The sequence below is a fragment of the Charadrius vociferus genome, unplaced genomic scaffold (genome assembly GCF_000708025.1).
Source record: "Charadrius vociferus isolate BGI_N301 unplaced genomic scaffold, ASM70802v2 scaffold234, whole genome shotgun sequence".
NCBI classification, from domain to species: Eukaryota; Metazoa; Chordata; class Aves; order Charadriiformes; family Charadriidae; genus Charadrius; species Charadrius vociferus.
The window spans coordinates 951307-970128 of record NW_009648148.1 but is presented as its reverse complement, the minus strand read 5'-3'; the positions used below and the strand labels follow the sequence as shown (position 1 = coordinate 970128).

At 38.0% G+C, this 18822-nt stretch overlaps 1 protein-coding gene across 1 annotated transcript in view; it reads right to left on the bottom strand.

The window, feature by feature from the left end:
• Nucleotides 1–1394: 1394 nt before the first annotated feature.
• Nucleotides 1395–18822, bottom strand: part of DROSHA (drosha, ribonuclease type III) — a 69548-nt gene continuing 52120 nt past the window's right edge. Inside the window, exons 22-31 of the mRNA XM_009883947.1 lie at nt 18191–18261; nt 17045–17089; nt 13850–14007; nt 12886–12991; nt 9079–9220; nt 8023–8105; nt 7806–7909; nt 5671–5763; nt 4826–4872; nt 1395–1853 (exon numbers count right to left, since the gene is read on the bottom strand). Coding sequence (XP_009882249.1) covers nt 1723–1853; nt 4826–4872; nt 5671–5763; nt 7806–7909; nt 8023–8105; nt 9079–9220; nt 12886–12991; nt 13850–14007; nt 17045–17089; nt 18191–18261 — 980 coding nt within the window. The 3' untranslated portion in view covers nt 1395–1722. The remainder of the gene's footprint in view (nt 1854–4825; nt 4873–5670; nt 5764–7805; nt 7910–8022; nt 8106–9078; nt 9221–12885; nt 12992–13849; nt 14008–17044; nt 17090–18190; nt 18262–18822) is intronic.

Below are 18822 nucleotides of genomic sequence, written 5' to 3'. Positions count from 1 at the left end.
CATAGAAGCTGGAAGAAGTGAGGTAGTGCTGTGGGGTCAAGTTTTAAAAAAAACCACCACATTTAAGTGCATCTCACATCGCATGTGTACAAAAACGTGCTTATGAAAATACACATACTGATTAGCTCAGAAGTGAAACTTGGGGAAGACATTTGGGTAGTCTGAACTTTTCAGCTACACTTGTGTCTACTTTGGCACCTGCAATAAAGTGCTTTCATGGACACCCCCTGCACACCTACAGAAGAGTGCTTCAGACAACCGCTGAATTAGTTGCTCACTGCAGTGTGGCCAATGGGCAAAAGTTTTCTTTCAGGAGTCTGTATGAATTTTTTGGGCCAGACTCACGCATCCACGCTCACAAAGCTGCTTGGTATCTTACCGCATACCTCCGTGTTACTTACATCAGAAAAGATGCATAAATAACTCACCAAAAAGGATCTGAAGCAGGAAGAAAATGCGTAGTTAAGGAGAATATGAGTTGTCTCTGTTTCACTTAACAGAAAAGAAAAACAGAGAAATGACTACGCAGTAAGTGCTGAGGGACTGTTTTAACTCAGAAACCAGCGTTAACGAAAATGAATGGCAAATTAAAAGTACAAACAATGCACCAACATCTACAACGAAGCTGGTAGTCAGTGGGAAAAAAAACAACAGACACAGTGGATGTTCCACTTTTGGTACCGCTCAGAGCTTTTATAGAAGAAACATCTATCTGTCTAACAAAAGCCACAGACATCAAAAATGAAGGGAACTGGGTGACTTAAAAGTGTATGTCGCCTTTGAACTACACTTTGGGGACAAATTCTGCTCTCCTTTGGATAGAACCAGTTTTCAATGAACCTATTTGGAACAGCACCTGTATGGAATTTCTAATACACCATTAGAATATTATGGTCACACTGGTATCTTCCAGACAAAGAAATCCATCAAAGTAGACATCAGTTTGATAGAGCAAGAAGTTCAGAATGAAACTAAACTTGTAAATGCGAACTCAGTACGTTCTCTATGAAAAATGTTGTCATTTTCTTGCTTCATAATTACCTTTTTTTTCCTTTCAGTTTTATAATACTGATTTGAAGACAAACCCCGCCCCCCAACTTTCCACACACACCTGTGTCATGTTCCAGATGTGGAATCCACTGTTTAAAAGAAAACTGAGTATCTCCTTTGCTTAAATTACTGTACTAGTTTCTGTAAGAGGACCCGAAGTTTACGGTTCTGTTTTAGCAGAGTCAAGACTTACATTTTGCTGCAAAACTTAAGTTCAGTACATGCTTAAGTGCTCTGCTGAATTAGTTTCTCATAACACTTTCCTCCTCCAGAGTGGAGTTCATGCAGTAACTTTGCTGGTCACTGACAAAACAGCATTTGGACATAAAAGACAATTGTTAAACAGCTTTTCCTCCTACAGGCTTTTAGAATTCATATTTTATTACTTCATACAAGACAGTAAAAATAATAAAAATAATCCCACAACTTTTCATAAAAATTAAAAGGATTTAAAAACAAATCTTATTAAAAAGCCAAACAAACTTCACACTTAAAACCAAGCTAAAGAAATACTATATATACACAAACTCTTTAAAGAGGAGATTATGATTTCCTATTTGATATCAACAGGCACTCTTCATTCATCATCTGCAAGAAACTAGGTTAGGTCTCCATAGGCCACAGTCGGAGTTATTAAGTAAGTAAATATGCCACTGCTTCTGTGCCCTCCTTTTATTTCCTTGCTTCTTCAGTCTCATCTGGCTCTCTCTCTTGATGCTCTCTTTCCCACCTCATTTCTTTCAACTCTTGTCTGTACTTCCGTTCAATGAACCGTTTCTGATGGGCCATCTGGGGAAAGTTATCTGACACAAGGAGAAATATTTTACATTAATAAACAAATTGGTAACACAGAAAGCCTCAGCTCTTATATTTTTTAAAAAAAAACACTTTGATGAGATTAGGGGTATGAGGGAATATTATCACCATTTTTACTCATTTATTTCTAATAATCCGTAGTAGACCAGGGCTGCATGTCATAAGACTTCAGTTTCTTTATGATTTCCACATCTGTTTCTCCTGCTACAAAGCACTGCCAAATCTAATACACTCACAAAAACAAAATATAAAATCCTGGTAGAGCAACACAGCCAGGTATTACCTGGATTTTACATTCTGTTCCCTTAGCAACAGGTGGTCGATACTGAAAAATGAATGTGAGACTACTGTCAATGTTGTCAGGGTTTTTTGTCTTGTTCTCACTCCAAAAAGCATGAGTCACTGGTTCCAAGCATTGTACAGATATTTCCATTAATATTATTATTCTAGACCATGCAGAATCTACTAGATGCCCCACATTATGGCCGGGTTCCTAATGGGAAAGTAATAGCGTAGCAAAATGGAATGCAGTAAAATATGTTTCTGAAAAAGTTAATGCTTGGCTATGTACCAGAATACATCCTTAGCATAGTCTTAAGAGCATGGATGAGTGAAGACTGGCTAAAACAGACTAGACAAGGCTGAGGTGATGGAGAAATAGCTAGGGGGATAGATGCTTCCGATTACAGACATTTGTCCCTTGGTTGGTACACTAGTTAGAACTAGGCTGTAAAACCAGCTTATATAATTGATCGGAATTGCTCTCAATTTAGTGCACAGCTGAGGGAATATGATGTTTTCTGCATGACCAGGGTGCTGACATTCGTCTGTGTCTCTGTTCTGCAGAGACCTGCACTCTCCAGCTGGTCAGAAAATGAAGAGGTGGTAGAGTACGTGGCAGACTGCAGTTGGCAGTAAATCCTGCTGGGATCACACGGAGCTCTGGGATCAGCACTGGGTACCTATCTGTGTCTGAGATGAACGCAAAAGGTTACTACACTGACCTTTAAAGACAGAAACAAATCTGGGAGATGTCTCGAAAAAGGAATGCTCTCTCTCTAGTTGGCTACTAAGAGAAAATTTCAGCGGAGGCTCCTCATGGAGGAGTCCCTCGACACCAAGCGTCCTCCTCCTCTTTCTGGGTCCCAGGCAGCACAGATTTGTTCAGCTAGAGAACATGGTGCAGAAGCCACATAATCTGCAGGAGTTTTTGGTAGAACAGAATGACTTTCTGCTGCTTTGTTTTATTGGCTGGTGAAATTTGTGCCTTCTATTATATACTACAGGAATAAAAGGTTTATTCATCAGTTAGTTGCAACTCAGACATAGGAAGGTGTATTCATTTAAACCAGAAAGCAATCTAAACAAAAGAAAATAGTTTTTAAATTGCTGCTGTTTTTAAAAACACTAGTACTTTGTTTAATAGAGTTCTGGGATATTTTGTTGCTCATGTGCACCATAAAATGAAAATCGCATTTTCAGCACTGTGCCTATAACATGATTCTTTAAGAATAATACAGCTTGTATCATATTATACATAGCTGTATTGTACAGCTATGTGAATAATACAGCTTGGTAGCAACCTGTTTGTTTATAATCCATTTAACATGTTGAGAAGGAAATTCATGTAATAAACTCATCATGGCTATCATATATATAAACAGGTACATTAAAATTACTTTTACTTGAAGCTAACTACTATTGCATTAAAAAAACCCAACCAAACAAAAAAACACAAACGAAAAAATCCGTTCCACAAATATATACATACTAGAACAGGTGCCCACAGGGGCTGCGGAGCCTCCATCCCTAAAGATAGTCAAAACTTAACTGGCAAGGGACTGAGAAACATGATCTAACTTGAAAGTTGGCTCTGTTTTGAGGGATGGTTGGAGTAGAGACCTCTAGAGGTCTATGATATTCAAACAAATACATATGTCAGAAGAGAGATGAGAAGTCCTTGGACTGATAGATGAAGCTCACAGTTCTGAGTGGTGATACTGTCACAAGAAAAAACACTCAAAGAAAACTTCAGTAACACTATTCAATGGAGAAGGGAAGTTACATTTTCCTACTTGTCAAACTTACTGGTGGTGAGAAGTATATGCCCAGCAGACGGATATAAAAAATGTCTGAATTACAGGGACGCATTGTCTTCTGAAATTTTTAAGCCCTGGGATTTCCAGATGCAGAGATAACAGATTAAAATCCTTCACCATCTGAGGAACTGCATGTCTTTCCTTTGAAGCAAATACAAAATGTACCTTCTCATGCTCTTCTGAATAGAGAACTTGTGCTTCACAAAATGCATGTAATCTATTTGCTTACAATATGTCCACACCTGGCACTTTAATTCAACTGACCGAAGTTCCTTCATATAAGATGTTTGCATACACTCATTCCTTTCCTATCTGAGACTCCAGTGGAATGAAGGACTGCTCCCATGCTGGCTATCTTGTGTATAATTTTGAGAGATGCACACACAGATCACTGGATCCTCAGCTGATATAAGCTGTTCCTAACAGACAAATATTGACTTGCATACAATCTGAGATCAAATTTTATTTTCTAAATTGGCAACTGAAAAGAAAAGTAATTTGCCTCCCCTAAATTAGAGGGTGAGACAACCACACCATCAGAGACTAAGCAGTCTTATCTCACTGCATATTTAAGCATGGAAAATCTCAATGAGACTTCACTGCACCGGGTTCCCTACAAGTTGCAACCTCTGTCACTGATCAACTCCCTTTAAAAAAAATACCTGTTGATAGCATATTAATGTCACCTGTTACAAAATTGTCTTGAAAGTACTAAAAGGAAAACCTGCTGCTGAGAAGCCGACAGCATTCAGCATATACGTTCTGTTCACATCTTATCCCCCACAAACCCTGCACCTCACCTCACTAAAGACTAAGGATGTAAATTATAAATTATTTTCTTTGTTGCCCGAGTATCTTACATTTTTCAAGCGCATCCATAGCAGCTCCCATTTCCGCTTGCTGAATACTGTGAAAGCCAAACAAAAACACATTATGTGAGATCTAAGTTGTACAGAATAAACTAAAGTTTCTGAGAAAATGGAACACTAGCTACACTTCTGTAATAAAACTCTTTGGATAACCAGTAGCTAGTAATTCCCAGAGCGTATGATATATCAGCCTTTCCATAAATATGTGAGCAATAGCACTACAGCTCCGGTAGAATATTTTTAAACTCAGATCAATAACATTAAGAGAATATTCTAGTCCATTCTTCACTTGCTTTTACTTGAGAGAAAAAAAAGGAACAAAATCACAGAGGTGTGAACGCTCTAAAACCAATGACATTTCTATAACCACCACCAGATATGGTGGCAGAAAATAAGATGAGGTCTTTGGGGTTCGTGGCTGAAGTCTTTGCAACTTTAGAAACCATTCTAAAATGCATAGAAGTAATAACACCAGAAAAAAACCCTGAGAACCTTGCACCCTTAACTTGCCAGCTGAATTTGGACAGTAATCCAGTAGCAAAGCCAAAGATCAAGTCACTATTTCCTGGAAGCTGTTCTGCAGTTTCTAGGCTGAGCGCCACAAATCAGCTAGCATTGCCAGCCACCTTGTAGGCAAGTTCACCAAAAAAAGCTTACGACCCGAAACTATACAGATGTTGAACCCTTCAAGTAATCCTGAGGCAGAAACTCAGAATAGCTTTAAGAAGGCTCTACAGCTTTCCTTTTCTAATGCCGACCACACATTGTCTATCTCCATGGCTACTCACACTGCCACGCTCAGACTTTAACACCACGTGATTAATTTCTCACTATACCTTGGGCCTTTACCGCATCCTATTCTTTCCCCTTTGAAGTAAACAGCTACTGTGTATGTCCTGGCATGAGATGGTCCCACTGTCTGCAAAGTCCTGAAATAAGAAAGATATGATTTATTGAAGCAGGAAGTATTAAAAACCAGAATCTGTTTGTGGCACATACATCACCAAGCTTTCACTCTGGTCAATACATATAGAGGAATTAGTGCAGAGCATGGATTGAGGGTTGGAAGATGCCTGCATAAATCACATTGACCCAGAGATTACCAGTATGGTGCACAATAAAAAGGAGAAATTTACATAAGATGCACCTTGTTTATATTGGTTATATTTACTCCAAGTTCACTCAGGGGCACCATATGAAAATCAAAACTTTAACCCATAAGCAAAAGTACTAACTATAACACAAACTGTTCAAACACTGCAAAAACATTTGTAATAAACACATATAAATTGTGTGTAGCTGTGCAATTGCAAATAATCACACCGATATGATTATTGTGTGCACTAAAATTTTAGTTCCTGAGAGTTATGCAGTTAGCAAGGTTTTAAAATGACTTTATATTGGACGTGGTAGCTCTCTGCTGTGAATTAGCACAGTACAAAGAAATTTTCCATCAGCTTTGAAAAGTTAGAGTTTGTTACAAAACAAACTTTCCATTTTAGCTAAAGTCTAGGACATGCATCAACAGGGGAAAAAAGATAATTCCCTAGACAAGCAATGAATTGCTTCTTTTGCTGTTTCTTCCTGCTGTCCCAAATCTCTCCCCACCGTCAGCTTGAGTTCTGTCCACTACCTTGTTTCTTCTTGGAAGAAGCACCAATTTCACATCAATTTTTAAAGTATCTAACTATAGTACTCTGTCTCTGTGTGCTGTGACAAGAGTAAATAAAACCCACCCCAAATTTAAAAGCAATAGTACTGACTGCAGTGAAACAGATAACCCCAAGAAAAGGAATTTAACAAGATAATAGGAAGATAACAGCATATTACTAGCTCTAAGCTATACTATAAAAATCAATTTATCATCACAGCAAAACAAAACAAAAATTTGGTACTTGATACTCAGTGGGTTTTCAAGAATCAGGAATTGTTTCTTTTGTATTCATCTCCCTCACTCAAGACAAAGCTTTGAGCCCTCATACAGAGACACTGAGGAGTCTGATTTGCAGAGCATCAGTCGCAGTGTTAAAGCGATCACATTTCTGAAGTGCACTGTTTGTCACTCTGACTGAACTGCTACATTTCATTGAAAACTTTACTTCAGTAAATGTGACAAATGCACTTAGACTTTCATTCTTCATACCTTTTTGATACAATACAATAATCCCAACAACACACGCCTTGACCTTTCACAGCCTTTATCTCTTCTTTTGGGGGCTAACATTGCACCCATTCCTACATTATTGAATGGATATGGATGCCATATACAACCTTAATTTTATTATTGCCTCTTTGAAGCAGCTACTACACTATTTTACAACTGAGAGAGAGAAGGGAGATACACTCCATCCAGCTTCAGTATCTAACTGAAGTGTACAAGTTAAGAGGTTCATTACCCCGAACCTCTTCTATCACTATACAGGAGGACATACGTGGGCTGAATTGCACAGTGAAAATGTCCAAAACTTGTGTTGCCCTTCAGTGCCTGACTCTGTGGATTAGAAACAGAGCCTACAAGCAGGTTGTGTAACACAAGCCATTTATTATGTTTGCATAATAATGTAGAGTGTAGAGAAACTTCATACTATTACTGAAAATAGAATGGAGGTATCTTGACTTCATACCCAAACAGCCATTTTTCCATTCATTTCATGTAAAATGCTGCCATTCCTGACATTAAAAGAAGAACAAGTACGGAATGATGCCAATGAAATACTCGAACATAAAAATTCTATTTTCCCTTGCAACTGTACAAGGTAAAATGCTTACTAATTCTTCCTTGTAATGGCTTAAAAACACCTACAGCTTGAAAACACTGGCTCAACGTTTTTTTATCTTCAGACAAAGAGACACTGGAGGGCTTGGATAGCTACAATAAAACCACACTATGGGAAAAACCTAGGGTGACTGATCACATCTTCTTCTGTATGCAAGAAAGACTGATAATTAGCCGTAAGATGCCAGTTCTTACTTGTAAAGAGGAATGTCTGGCTCTTTTCCTTCTGTCCTGAGAGTCAAGCAGCACTGTTGAAGCTGAGATTTAGGATCATTCCAATCTTGATTTAAAATAAACTCCTGTAAGAAGTTTACACAGATGCTTTTATGATTGAGAGATTGTGGTAAAAGTCCCAAATGCAATAATGTGCTAAAACATAGTGGCAGAAAAGAAGGAACCTGACTGATCTTACCTTTAGCCGTGGAAAAAAGCATACATTCATGAAAGTGTGAACATATTCCAAATCTTTATCAATGTACAGGGCAGCAATAAAGGCTGGGAGGAAGAGGGGAAAAAAAAAAAAAAAAAAGGTAGTTACTCATCCAAGGAGGAAGTTAATGGCTTGCACTTTTAGAAACAAGTTTCTCTGAGTACTCTAAAGCCATATTCAATTAGGTTTCACAGCAGTGATCTGATGAGGGTATTATTATCCTGCATACACAGGAAAAAATAAAGTTGACCAAGAGATTAAGTGACTTACCCAAATCCACGCAGTCATTTAAAGAGCTAGAAAGAACACTCAGCTCCTAATCTCACATTTTAACTAGGAGACCATGGATACTTACAAACAAATCACTACTGGGTACCATAAAAAAGTTTTAAATATAAATCACTCCTGTTTGTGTGCTATTTCCATTTGCTTAGAGGATTTGGCGAAAGCCAAGGAGTCTGAATGGCTCACAAAATAGATCAAAATATACAAGGTACGGATTAACTTTCTTTGCAGAATATTTATCACTGTTTCCCCTTTCTTTGGGAAGAAGATAGCACAAACTTCCACAAATGGACTAAAAATAATTTAATTTCCATGAAGCTTTCCCTCTTGTGGAATGACCATTTTGAAACCTCCTAAAATGCAGTCGAATGAACCACAGAAATATTCATCTGCTGAAGGTACTTTATCTTCCAACAGTGACAAGAATGTATTAATGAAACATTGAAACTGCTGTTAAATAGCTCAACTCAGATCACAAGCTTCCACTTTCTACACATGCTTTTGACCTGGTCATCATGACCCTCAATTTCTAAGCCATCTGCAATTACACCTCCTTCATGCTTTCATACAGACTTCAAAAATCTAGGCTAGTGTTCAAAAATCTGGCTTTCAGAGGTATAGGCTTAATTCATTTGAAAACCTGAACATACATTTTTAATAATGAATTGGGGGATTTCTAATGGCTTTCTTAAATAAGCCCCAAGGAAAAAGAAGTTGCGTAAGTACTAAGCTGTTATAACCAAATTAACTCACATTCCAAGAGATCAGCCAAAGTCTTCGTTCGAAGAGCTACAGGTCTTTTTGTCTTGTCATTAGTGATGGCAAATTCTTGCATACCCAGCTCTTCTGCCACCTTGGCCTGTGTTCTGTTGTTCACCAAAGAACTTCTCAACAGCTGCAACAGAAAGAAGTTCCACTCAATGGTAACAATTAGCAACACCAAACTGTAAAAGGTAGGAAGAGCTGGGGAAAAAAAATTACTTTTATCCTTGTAGCGTCTCACTTCTCTCAGTTTATAGACATTTTGTTTCAGCACAACTCAAATGATATACATAAACACATACACACTCATTACTTCCATTGTTGATTTTTCCTTCTGTTTCAATTCTTCTCACCAAATTTTATTTACTCTATGGACACATTACTTCTGTAGATGCCTTGCACTTGAATGCTTGTTTGTGAGCTTCTTTGCAATCATATACCATCTGTTCATCAATCCTGTATTTTTTCAGCTAATCTGCATTTTTCTAGTTTAAGTAATACATAGTTACATACATTTTTCCACGTAAAGTACAAACGTACAATATTCTGGGGTCTATAGAGCAGTCCCCAGTGTTCACCAAATAAGAAATAAATTGGCAGTAATTAAAACAAATGCATATTAAAGCAAGACAGTCTAATGTTTCAGAACAAGCAGATGAGGAAGTTGCTCCATTCATTTGGCCAGAGAAGAAAATGCATAGCTGGGCAGCTTGTACATACTGTTTGCTCTACCGAAGGCTGCTGAGCTGTGCCGATGCATCTCTGACAAAGATCTGGCTCTAACATTTTCAGTGTATGACAATGTCCAGGACACGAGTTCCCTGAAGTGCTTAACCCTGGCTCCAGGCAGATTGCTTAAATACACACAGAGGTCTGCCAAAGATAGAATGCCATAAAGCTCAAAGGAGTACTCTGGAATTTTAGGGTTCCATACAATTTTCTGAACCCCTGGTTAAGGTGAGCTTTTTTTCCTGTTTGTTTGCTTTTTTGCTTTAAATGAAACAACATTAATTTAAGAAGTTCAGGATATTATTGCAGGTGGGGGTGGGAGGGAAAGAATGTCTCTTTTTTGCACTGTTCATATGTAATCTAGAGTTGAGAAGTTGCATATGCATTTTTTCTCTCTTTGTCTTCCATGTCACATTTGCTCAGCTTATTAGATCCAAGTTATATGCTACCTGGCTCCAGCACGTCAACTGAGCTTATGAAAATCAAGATTTATTTGCTGCACTTGATACTTCATCTCTGACAACAGATAAATAAAGAACAGTATGTTCATAATTTGTTTGGCAATGATGTATGAAGCAGATACTCACAACTTGATCTTCATAAACTAGGCAGACTGCAGATAGGATTATTACCTGCCTCCCTAATCTCTGCTTAAACTCATCTTCTACTTGTTCCTTTCCAAAATTCTTCCCTTTTCTGTCCTTAAGATAAACAAACAATACTTTCTCCAACAAAATCCTAAATATCATATGCAACCTATGTGACAGAAGTGCAGTGTCATATGACAAAAATCTGTTTCTTGTAATGGGAGAAGAAGGATCTCTTTTGTTGTGTTTGTAGAGTATTTATTTTGATGGGACCCATAATCATGATTAGTAGTATCATAAAGCAAAGAGCAATATACACACTACATAGTGAATTAGAGGTGGAGAAAAAAAAAACCAAACAGTTATCCTTCTAGCACTGCAGTTATCAGCTTGCTTTGTATTAGAATTTGCCTCCTCTACAAATGTGATCTAACGAGAAACTCAATGCCCCTCTTAAGGATACAGGGAAGACATGGTACCTGTGCCTTCCCAGCAACTTTTTTAGAGCTAGTCTCCACTCTGACAACACACAGCCTGCATCACTGCAGATGCTGTAACGTGTACTGGATGCTCAACTGGAACTTAAATCCAATTACAAAGCAATTTTTTTTTTTTATTCTTCCATCTTCACACAGCATACTACTAGCCATGACTGTAGCATAAGCAAGTACTGGAGAAGCTGTATCTTCAACAGCCAACAAAATTTCATCCTCTTTTTTGGCAGATCACTTGGCTATCTTGAGATATGTAGACAAGACTATGTTCTCCTTTCTTTTTCTTAAATACAGTTAATTTACAGATATCTCCCCGCAAGTAATCACTAGGCACTGGGAAGCCACTGTACTGCCAGTTAAGCGGAATCTTCCAATCCTTGCCCAAAATTGTCCTCAGCACTACAAACACCATTCAGCTGATGTTCCATTATTAGTTCAAATGTAAGTATGTTCCCAGATAATAAGAGAAAGAGCTCAGTGTTTGCTGTTTCTCTTTAGATCCCACATCATCAGTCTCCTTTGTCACACATCTGATTTCATTTGTCCTCAAATTGAAAAACATTCTAAGACAATTTTCTTTTTCACTGCATGCACATCCCCAGAGTTGAAATTTTATTCCAGGCATTGCCTGCTTCTCCATATCTTAATGTGTTTTCGGCATCCATTCCACTCTAACTTTGTACTTTCCCCTACAAACTTGGACTGTGCAACTTATTCTACTTGCCAACTCACTAATCATTAAATTAAGCGACATGGAGATGTTCTGATCATTGTTCTGAGTATTTACACCCATTAACAGCAACACTTCATATCTTTCCTGCCAAACAGTTCTTGAAGGATTTATCTTACTATAACAACACTGATGCCTACATTCTTAAAAGTCACCTACAAAGCAAAAAAAAAAAAAATCACCACCAATCTTGGATTTCTGCCTTATGTTATTGTTTCTGTGAAGAATTAATATGACAAGGATCTTCCCCTTTTAACTTATACTTCAAAAGTTCAGGCTTTATATAGTCTGTCTCCTGAATGGTGCAGAAGAACCCATACAAATGTAAATGAAACTTAAGAACTGGTGAATAAAAATTAAAATTACTTCTAGTCAGAGCATGTACTTTTTTCTTGTAAACAGCTTTAGCTCCAAAGACCCAAGAAGCCTATTCCCGAAAATGCATTGCTACACTTCCAGTAGCTAAGAAACCTACAGTGCTACTTCCTAGTTTTAACTAGAAGACTCGACTCATATTTCTGATACACGTATCACTTTTGTTTTCTGGTCAAGACTTGAAAATTAAGAAAAATTTAGTAAACCTAAGAAAATTTCTTCCTCACAAATAAAGCCACAGCTGTTTAGCTGCAGTACTAAATGAATCAATCAAGGAAAAACTACATATACTACTACCTTGTGCTTAAAGCACTGTAAATTGCTGAAAGATCCCCAAACTGGGTTGTTCAGACCCCAGGTAAGAGAGGCTGAAAGGCTACAGTAATCAACAACAGATGACTGTAACAATAGTAAAATTAAATTGGAAAGCTACCACAGGAGCTCCAGAATGAAGACAACGGGAAAACAAGACTAAAATAGATGGTAAAACCTTATCAGGAAACATAACTCTGCCTGGTTGCAGGTTCAAGACTAGAAGTCATGAATAAAAGAAGTCATGTGATGCGTCTATTTAAATAAACGGTTTAAGACATCTATCTTTAAACAAGAACTAGTCTTATCTCCCAATTTCATCACTGATATCCTTAAAATTATTGATCCATTTCACAGACAGAACAAAAATTATTGCACTGGGCTCATAAATCACCATTTCCTATTCATTGCCAGTGCTCATGACTTAAAATTAACAAAGCCTTATTAAGAGCAGTGGTTGCTGAGGCTTCTTTTATTAATCAAATGCAGAATAATTCACTAGCTGCTCCCATAATTTCAGTCTCCATCCCACTCTTGCTCTCCCAGACAGCATGATTGATGGCAGCCTCACCGTTAAGTGCCCTTCATGATGATCGGGGAAATGTATGAATAAATACTCTGTGGCTACCAACTGCATTATGGAGTCACCCAGGAATTCCATCCTCTGGTTGTGGCCTCTGAAAAATGAGACATCAATGCAGTAAAATCAATAAGCACTCAGGGAGGAAAAAAACAAAACCAGCATGCACACACAAATTAAAATAAAGAGTGATCTGAAAGTGAGCCTCGCTCATTTCCAAACGCATTTAAGACTACTTTCCAGTATTAACCAGGTGAGATGAAAACACGGTTCATTACTGTTGTAACACCAACTTTTCAAGAAGAAAGCAAATCAGTGTAGGTACATATAAACACAATTAGTAGACCACAGATCTGTGACTAAATGAAGAAGAGCAGTTTGCTGTAAGTTTGTAACAGGATAAGGTCTTTAACTGCAAATTCTTATAAGGAAGTGAACTAATGAATGCAACAACTTCAATAGAGAAAAAGGTCTGTCCGTTCACAAGAAATAAAAGGATCAGGGTTTAAACTCATGTGAGATCCTGGACTGGGTAACCACTACTATGGCTTTACTGTTTGCTTTAGAATGGGGCCTGGCAGCTCTACGCACAACAGAACACAAGGGCTGCACTTGGACCAAAGAGCATTGTTTTACTTCTTTCCTCTGCCCAAATGTACCTCCAAGTATGTTTTGCTACTGTCTCAGGAGTGATGTGCAAATATCAACGATGCAGGAAGTTCAGAATAAACTCCGGGATGGCTCTCTAACATCTTCTGTAGTCTTTCTTCTGTAGGTATCCACTACTGACTACTGCCAGAGATGGGATACTGAGTCAGGCAGGCTGTGAACCTAACTGCTCTATTCTCTTCTGGAGAATAGATATAACATGGAGAGTTTGTTTACAAACAAAGCAATCTGGGTCACTAACAGAATGACCAACAGAGCTACATGAGGACTTTTGCTGTCTACTCACAGAGTCAGATGGTTAAAGCCTACTGTCCTCAGAGTGAACGCACGTGCCAGAAGCCGAACATGAGTAAAGATGACTCCGATTGCCTCCTCAAACTCTGTAAGCTTTTGAAGAACGGGAGAGGTCTCAATGAGTTGCCTGTCAGTATTGGACTCCTGCAGCTGTAAATAAAATGAAGAGTAAATAATGAGAAACTGACACTGTTTCAGAACTTCTCAGAGAAAAGGAAGCCTTCTGTAAACCAAGGGCAAAGAATACAGAGAACAAGTTGTTCTGTGGACAGCTGAACTGAGAAAACCAGTTTACTCTGGCTTTTTTTCTTGGATAATTACCTCTCAAAGAAGATGTGAGGTCTGATGTATGCTTTTTTAACAGTTGAGGCACTTATAACACATTGTTTATATGGTCTTGTCTCTACATATGGATAGCACGGGCTACTTATTTTCACAAAACATGTACAATTGTACGTGTCTGAGTTTTCTAATGTTATCACATAGTTTGTAACTAAGCAACAGATTAAAAAATTATTAGAAAAGGGCTGGTAGACTGACAGCATGTCAAGATGAGACAAAATCCGAATCTAGTTCTCCCACTTTCCTTCAGTATCAAAAATCAAGAATAAATACTTAGTATATGAAATTCAAAAGGGCACAATAACACAAGAAAATTAAAATTATCACTTTGGGTCGGTATCTTTTCTTATCAGTTTCTTGTCAGATGTCCTCGATGCGATGACACTGTTAAATGGCCTTCTGGAGCTGGGAAATGGCTTAAGCATTTCCTCCAGCCACTCTGGGCATATCTCTTGTATAGCAATACCTTAGAGGAGGAATCATCCAAATAAGGATGACTAAAGAAAAAGTTAAGAATAGCTACAGTTTTTTAAAGTGGCCTAAAGATCTTTTCTTGTTTGTTGCCTGTCCCTTTTCTATTAATTGATTACATTTAATTTGTCTTTTTCCTTAAAAGCTACTGAGCTTTCAGCTGACATTTTCATAGAATTACATCTCCTGGGCACCAAAATCCCACGCTTGGGTGTTAATGGCCACTTTGCAGTTCAGTTGCATGTGGAGCTGAGACTGCTTTTTGCTTCCTCACACACAGTCCTTTATATTTACCTACAAAGAATTTTGTGTGCTTTTTTACTCCACAGTTAGTCACTCTTGCATTCTCGCAACCAGACTGCAATTCTTCAGCTTGCTGTTGCCCCTGCTACCCTGAATAATTTGGTATTGTCAACACACTGCCACCTCACTGCTCATCCTCTTCCCTGAGCTCTCAATGCGAACAGCCTGTACTTCAGCAAAGATCCCTAGGGAAACCTGCCAGCGATCTCCATCCCCTGTAAGACAGGTCATTTCACTCCTGTTCTCCGTTTCCTCTGTTTCAGCTATTCCTTTAAATCTTGTAAGGACTGACGGGATTCACAAGGGTTGCTTTTTTTTCTTTTTTTTTTCTTCCTTTGTTTTTTAAAAACACATTTTTAAAAACCTTTTGTGACTGCTTTTCCAACAGCCTCTTAAGAAACCCAGCTGACATTATCATCTGCATTATCACACGCTTTTTTGTCTCCTCTAAAACCTCCTATTTGTTTGTGAGGCTGCACTGGTCTTTCTAAAGAGACCACATTTATCCAGGTTACCACTAATTATTTTTTTCACCAGTATTTCTAATGACTTGACTACTGCCAAGTAACAGGGTTACAGGCCTTCAGTTCTGTATATCTTACCCAGAGCTTTTGTTTTGGTGGTTGGTTTGTTGTGTTTTTTTTTTTTTTAATTGGCATCTCATTTGACATGTTGTTACGGTGACTCTTAATAATTTTTAAAATGCCACTTTTCAGACTAGCTGTGCCCAAAGGCCAACCTGAGCAGTCTGTGTTACCCCTCCTGGCAAGCAGAGAGCCAGGATAGCTTCTGGGACATGGAAGAAAATAAATTTTCATCACAGAAGTTAAGGTAGTAGCAAGAAATTATAAACTGCATACACTGACTGTCTCCAGTCCCTAAGTAGAGTCTAAGTCTTCTTGGTGAAAGCAGAGATAAAAAGGTTAAAACAAAATAAAGTAAGAAAAAATAAACAAAACCAGAGTAAGAAAAATTTTCTTGGGAGCTTGTGCCACCATGCAAGATACCTGGTGCTGAATGTCAAAAGTTTATCTTCCCATTAAGACTCTTGTCTATTTACACTCACAGACAGTTGGTCGTAGACACACTTCATGCGCACTGATTTTTTGCTGAAGATTCTGTCTATGTACCCATTGCAAAATCCATACAAATAAATAAGACACTTCAGATGAAGGCCTCAAAGTGACCCTCTGCTGGAAGGGTGTGCTCATAAAAAGTTTCAAAGGAATCAAACTGACCGCACAAAACATCAGAGATTTGGCTGGACAAAATAAACCTCTCAGATTTTCATATGACCCTGAAAACCTTACTAACTGACTGGATGACAATTTGTATACAGCTATTCTTGCAGCACCCCTGCACACTTGGAAAATGCTACCACGTTCACTGTGAAGACAAGGAGCCACAGTGCAGAGAGGGTCTGTGAGTTGCTCTAGGTCTCCCCCATAATTCAGTCAGCGAACAAGGACTGGGAAACCGTTCTCCTAACTTCCAGCCCTTTAAACTAACAACTTGTGAACTTGTATCCTCCAATACATGAAGGATAAATTAGCCTTCAGCCACCTTCGTAATTTCAGTGTCTACTTGGTATTAAAGGTACTGGAATCACAAAAACAATCACGCTATCATTGAGCGCACACACACAAAAATCAGAATCACACTCTTATTCCACTCAACTAATGGGCCTTCCTACTATTAAGGTTTCAGTCAGTTTCAGGTTAACAAAATATGTACATACATTGGTTTTGTACCCTTTTGCCCCAACTTCGAGAAGACAAACAAGAAGCTGCCAAAATGTTACCTCTCACTAGATTTATTGTATAAGCACAGTTATATATCAAACATGAGGCAAGGAAATGTGAATGATTAATCCTCAGAGAGGCAGACACTCGTTATTTATTAAAAAAAACCCCAAAAGCAAACCCAAAACCAAACCCAAAAGCAAATACATATACTCCTTTGGCTAGTTTTTAGCACAATTTTTGAGATGTCATTACAATGGAAACCTATGGAAAAGCATCCCTGAAAATAAGAGAGAGTTATGAAATTTATTAGAGAGGGATACACTTACTTGGAGTGGGTGTAGCGGATAATTAAGCCATACATCCCGCAGGTCCTGCAAACATTGAGAGATGCCTTTAATGCTCAAGGGAGTCATTTAACAAATTCCACAGTACTAAATAAAATGTCATTACTTGAAATACTGAACTATTTCAGATGCTGAGTCTGCTTATTGCAAATTCAATAGTGCTAGCAAACTAATTTTTAAAATCGTGTATTTGCTGTTCAAACTGCCTGTAGTTCTCCCAATTAGCTTGTGTCAAAGAGGTGGAAAAATCCTTGAACCAAATAAAAAGTGGTTAAAGGAAGAAAAAGATTTGTTTAAGCCTCAGGACTAACTTTATTTGCAAGTACTCCTCAGTAGCAAGTTTGACTTCACCAAAGGCAAGGACTAAAAAAGAAAAAACCACACATTTATTTTCTTCCATTTCATATAGGCTTCGTTCACTACAGGCACCGAGCAGCAAATAAACACTGAGTTACAATAGGCTTCAAAACACTTTTATTTCTAATAAGCTTTGTCATTTCACATACTCAGAGACTTTCAAGGAGGAAAATACTCTATAATTCATCCCCTCACCACTGCCACATGTATTATCCCAGCAGTATGTACTGGTTACTTTCCTTAGCCATTATACGGCATAAATTCCAACTAACTGTGATGTAAGACACAGTATGCACGAAGAGATCAGATTTTAATTATGCAATTAGATAAATGTTGGATGAAATCCCCTGGGTTTTTTTCAAAGATATCTTTAAAACTTTTAGGGGTGGGAGGACTTAACTAATGAAGCAGGAAGAGTCGCTCTACATGTGCATCATTTCCCCAAGGCATGCCGCCTGGATCCACAGCACCCGTCTCTGGAGTTAGAGCAGCACTTTGCATGGAAGTCTGCAGGTTTCCCATGCCACCTGCCCTTCCCTTCCCTACCTAAGCCAACCAACAAACAGCACACCTGAGGAAACACCCTATTTTTTTGGCCTGAACCAGGGCAGGTTGCTGCCCTAAACACGCTACGCAACATTCAGTTTCCAGGAACTAAGTACAACAGGTGTATTCCTGTTCATTTATGATTCTCAAGTAAAACAATGGACAAGAAAGCATGCCTTCAGTTATTTTTAAAATGGAAATCAAATCATATAAACACATAAATACCTTGTCATTGAAGAGTAAACGTCCAAATAATTGTTTCGCTTCCTCTAGGCTCCCCTCTAGATAAACAGCTCCTGCATGAGGGGGCCAAACAGTCAAAGGTCAATAATGCATTAGTACTTAGAAAATTACTAAGCATACGAAAGTCAAAGATCTCTGCCTTCTTCACCCCCAATACATTTATTTTTTAAAAGCATGCTTTCTGTAGTAATACCTAATTTTTTGAGAAATTTAAAGCATGTTGAATACCGAAATAAATCAATCGTCATAAAAACGCACAGAAAAACCTGAAATAGCTAAATCAGTGATAAAAAATGATACAACTGAAGAGCAAAGTTTAAACAAATTAGACTAGAAGCAATCTATTTCTAAAAGTAGTTTCCTGGAATCACCTAACTATACCATATATGTAGACAGGGAAAGCCACGAAATACACTTCAATATCTAGCAAATAATTTTCATTTATTTTGTACTTTCAACAACATTACATCCTGCATATAAACGATGTTTCAGGACTATTCCAAACCTCAATGTCTCCCCAATATGACAATAATATATTGTCTGAACTGGAAACCGCACCTCTCAATTCCTGGAGATTATGGTACTTTTTTTTTTTTTTTTTTTTTTTTTAAACT